The sequence below is a fragment of the Olea europaea genome, chromosome 11 (assembly GCF_002742605.1).
Source record: "Olea europaea var. sylvestris chromosome 11, O_europaea_v1, whole genome shotgun sequence".
Classification (NCBI taxonomy): domain Eukaryota; kingdom Viridiplantae; phylum Streptophyta; class Magnoliopsida; order Lamiales; family Oleaceae; genus Olea; species Olea europaea.
Window position 1 is genome coordinate 2,790,193 of NC_036247.1, and position 4,787 is coordinate 2,794,979.

Consider the following 4,787-nt stretch of genomic DNA (forward strand, 5'->3'; position numbering starts at 1 on the left):
TGAATTCACACCGAAAAATGTTCACATACCGAGTATAATAAACTAGGAGGGATCAAATTAAAAGATTTTTTCCATAATAAATTGAACATCCCATGCTTGACAAATTCATTTTAATACAATGTCTAACAAAAATTATTACGAGTATATTTCAAAATAGAAAGGTTAAGGATTTTTTAAAGTAAGAAGCCTCGATGATATTTCAAACATAACATTTTACTTCAATAATTTTTCGTATGTACATGTCACATTATATTCTGAACACAAAAGGCATAGTTCCCTCCGCAAATTTGTATAATATAATTATCAAGAATATAACTCCGTCTCCTTCTTGATTTTATCTAGTTCGGCTCCGTCTCGTTCTTGATTTTATCTAGTTCGGTCCGGTTCACCATACATACACGACAAAGAAAGAACTGGTATGGAACTATTTTTGGGCAGTACAAAACTTTTGAAATATTTCACACAACTCGGTCACCATTAACATACTTTCACAGGTCATGGAGACTAACAACAAATCCCTCCACATTTGCCTCACTCATTCTCACCAACTTCATTATTTGATCCATTCAACCTCCTCACCACCTCCATCATGGAAGAACCACCACTACCTTCCCCTCCTCTTCCTCCTCCGCCCTACAAAACCTATCAAGTCACAGCTTCTTCTATCTCCTATACAAAATCCGCCTCCACAACTCTACCTACCTGTGTCTTTAAACCATGCATTTCAACACCACCAGACTACATCTTGAAAGACATCTCCCTCACTGCATATCCATCACAAATCCTAGCCATTGTTGGCCCGAGTGGTGCTGGAAAATCCACCCTCCTCGACATTTTAGCCGCCCGAACCTCGCCCACACATGGCACTCTGCTCCTCAATTCTTCCCCTCTGAACTCTTCTTCATTCCGTAAGCTATCGGCTTACGTCCCTCAATATGATTACTGCCTGCCTTTACTCACTGTTGCAGAAACTTTCGCCTTTTCTGCTTGTTTACTCAACCCGAAAAGTTCTGATATTTCCACCATTGTTGCATCTCTTCTTGATGAACTCGGGCTTACACACTTAGCAGAGACTCGACTTGCTCATGGGCTATCGGGTGGCGAAAGACGTCGAGTTTCAATTGGGCTCAGTCTCCTGCACGATCCGGCAGTGCTACTTCTTGATGAGCCAACTTCTGGTCTTGATAGTGGTTCGGCTTTGAACGTGATGCAAACGCTCCGATCAATCACTGATTCGCGCCATCGGACTGTAGTTTTGTCCATTCATCAACCGAGTTTCAAAATTCTCTCCACCATTGATCAAATTCTCTTGCTGGCAAAAGGGACAGTGGTGCATCATGGTACACTATCTTCCCTTCAAGAATTCTTACTCTCCAGTGGCTTCACAGTTCCTCTACAGCTCAATGCACTAGAATATGCCATGGAAATACTAAATCAGCTTCAGCGAACTGAGCCCACTATTATCCCACAATCCCTACCTCCATTACCTGAAAATCCCACCTCTGAAACCAGGAGGAAAGACACAATCAGGTATAGAAGCTCAAGACTCCATGAAATACTCTATCTATCCAACAGATTCTGGAAAATCATCTACAGAACGAGGCAACTGCTTTTCACAAACACCTTACAGGCACTGGGAGTTGGCCTTGTTTTAGGCACAATTTACATCAATATTGGATTCGATAAATCGGGAATTGAGAAGAGATTTGGCCTCTTTGCTTTCACTCTGACGTTTCTTCTCTCCTCCACAACTGAAACCTTGCCAATTTTCATCAATGAAAGACCAATTCTATTGAGAGAAACTTCAAGTGGGGTTTACAGATTATCATCATATCTTATAGCAAATACAATGGTATTCTTACCCTACTTGCTCGCAATCGCAATTGTTTACTCAGTTTCAGTCTATTTCTTGGTGGGACTTTGCCCAACAATTCAAGCATTTACATACTTTGTTTTGGTAATCTGGGTCATAATCTTAATGGCTAACTCATTTGTTCTTTTCTTGAGCTCCATTGCCCCGAATTACATCGCCGGAACTTCATTAGTAACGGCGCTTCTCGCCGGATTCTTCCTCTTCTCGGGCTACTTCATTTCAAAAGAAAGCTTACCCAAATTCTGGCTGTTCATGCACTACCTTTCCATGTACAAATACGCTCTTGATGCGTTCTTGATCAATGAGTATTCTTGCCTGTTGACAAGGTGTTTGATATGGTTCGATGAGAAGAATAGAACGTGCATGGTGACTGGAGGTGATGTGTTGGAAAAAAGGGGACTCCATGAAACGCAAAGATGGATTAACATCTATATTTTGATTGGATTCTTCGTGCTCTATCGGGTTCTCTGGTTGATTGTTTTGGTCCGAAGGGTTTCCAGGTCGAAGAAGTGAGTCGTAGTTGGAGTTGGAAGCTGTCCCACAATCCAGTCGAAGGCGGTGGGCCCTAAAATGAATCTACACAAGAAGAGAAAAGCTCGATTCTTGCACTTGTTGCTGTTTGAACAGGGCCGCACGGCTCTACCTTTAAGACGGGAACTAACGTTTTAAAGTTAAAATAAAAACAAAATCATCTTTTTCATGCTACTATGAATTCGTCGAGTCGAGCTGGTAATTAGTTTGTGTATGCTTTATCGCAATATTACTGGAATAATATGCTTTACTCTAATTCATTTGCTCATTAATTCAAATTAAGCTAAGTTAGCTATACAAATTTGGACACGCTTTATTAATCCTGATCAATCACGTCCACTTAACCCTGTGCCGTATTTCAATTGTTGTTGCTTGAATCTTGATTGAACGGCACCTCAAAAGCGATTGTCCTTATCGGTGCCCCTATCTCGTATGATTGCAACCCCACAAGGAGAGTTACGTTATGGCGTTAACGATTTGCATCTTGTCAATTGTACTATTCAATACTAATTTCGTTGCTAGAGATAAAATTACTTCAATTATTTTAGACAATGATATAATGACGGAACTGAGCATTATAACGAATATCTAAAACTCCACTAGCTAAGAGACATGAAATGGCATGTCACGGGGGTATGTGAAAATTCGGACAGGAGATTGTCGTTACTCTTAAAATTGAAATAATTATAGTATGAAGTAGGTCCTTGTTTAGACCCGTGATATATAGAGTGGCTAAGATCGAATCACCAATACAAAAATATGCAGAGGTTTTTGTTTTCTTCCTTGTTACCTACCAATTAAATAATCAATATTTGTTCACGGATTCATCTTACACTTTCTTACTCGCATGTGAACTTTCTTTTCACAAATTACTTAATATTTTAAGTTTATATAATATAAAATGAAATATTTCTCTTAAATAGCCAGTTTTACATTTATTTTTGATTAAATCTAAAATCAATAAGAGAAAAGAAAATTAATATCATTCTCATCCCAGTTGACTTATTTGTTTTTCATTTTTCTTTCTTCTTTTTATTTTTTTTCTATTTATTTCTCATTAAAATTATTTGTAACCCTTAAACAATTTTCCAGCTTCCTTGTACGCGAGTGAAATTAATGCCATCGCCATCGACAAGAAAACTATCAATGTACTACAAATTGACAAGTCACGGAACAATAGAGGACAAACGTAAGTTTTATTTTTCAAGAAAATCAAGATATATTTTATTTAACATAATTTTCACTAGCACCAATTTTATGATAGAAATTGAAGACTATGAGGCTAAATGCTGTATAGTCCACTGAAATTGGGCCTGGCATGAGTAAATCACACAATAGTCTGCATTTAAAGATTACTTTTCAAAATTCAGATACAAACTTTAATTATTCATAAATCAATTATATTATAATTAATCAACCTCAACCAATTCAGGGGTAGTCTTCAGAATGGCTGAAAAATTAGTTCTATTTTCCACAATGGCCTTTATAATAGAAAATACTATTTTACCCTTACTTTTATTATTTGCAAAATGTACCCTATATCTTTTAATTATTAGGTCTTTCAGGACTATATTTTACAATTCTTCCTAATTTCTCTAAATATTCTCTGTATTTTGATAATTTTTCAAAGATTCTAGGATGATCTTTTTCAGTTATGTATCCTATAACTATTCCTTCTGAAACTTCTTCTTGTATATCTTTATATTTAGTTATAATATTTTCTACCTTTTTTATTTCTCTACTAGTTCATATGGAATCAATTCTTAGATTATGATTACAATAGTAATCTATATCTCAATATATTTTTTCAAGTTTTTCATGGCCAACAGAAAATATATCTTCAGACTTTTCAGCTAATTTAAATAAAAACGAAATATCTTTCTCATTTAAATATAATCTGGGATCATTATCACTAATGGATATGGATGCTTGTGAAGTGTTCATCAAAATTAATCAAAGCATAAGCATGTAAGAACGAGTAAATAACTTACAGTAATCCAATAGAAGTAAACAGGCTTTCCCTCCAGTATGTTCTTATAGATGCCTTGCATGTACTTAATTATCTTCTGAATCAAGTAAAAGTTTAAAATGTTTTTTGGAATCACTTGGGTCCACAACTGCTTCCGTAAAAGGCTTTTCAATTAAGGTTGCATTTCTCACTCTAGAGAACTAGCCGTGTTGCCACAGACGCTATATCACATTATCCAGAGTCTCTGTTTTCACCTCCATCCAAACTCTTTTCAGAATTAAGTTCTTACTTGGAACGAAATTTTAAAAGATAACTTACACATAAGTTGCTACAATTTTGTTAGAAAACTGCCTTTTTCCCCTAAACCATTTATCAAAGACAGGTACTTTGGCATGGCTAACATCCATTCAAAAT

At 36.3% G+C, this 4,787-nt stretch overlaps 1 protein-coding gene across 1 annotated transcript; it reads left to right on the top strand.

Annotated features, from left to right (window-relative positions):
* Positions 1-289: 289 nt before the first annotated feature.
* LOC111402972 (ABC transporter G family member 8-like) lies at positions 290-2,682 on the top strand. Its single transcript, XM_023031306.1, has one exon. It carries the CDS (start codon positions 590-592, stop codon positions 2,384-2,386), a length of 1,797 nt encoding a protein of 598 aa, XP_022887074.1. The 5' UTR covers positions 290-589; the 3' UTR covers positions 2,387-2,682.
* The last annotated feature ends 2,105 nt before the right edge of the window (positions 2,683-4,787 follow it).

What these genes read in the sequence shown, in the direction of transcription:
- LOC111402972 (XM_023031306.1), top strand. Translation starts at nt 590, where the DNA reads ATGGAAGAACCACCACTACCTTCCCCTCCTCTTCCTCCTCCGCCCTAC.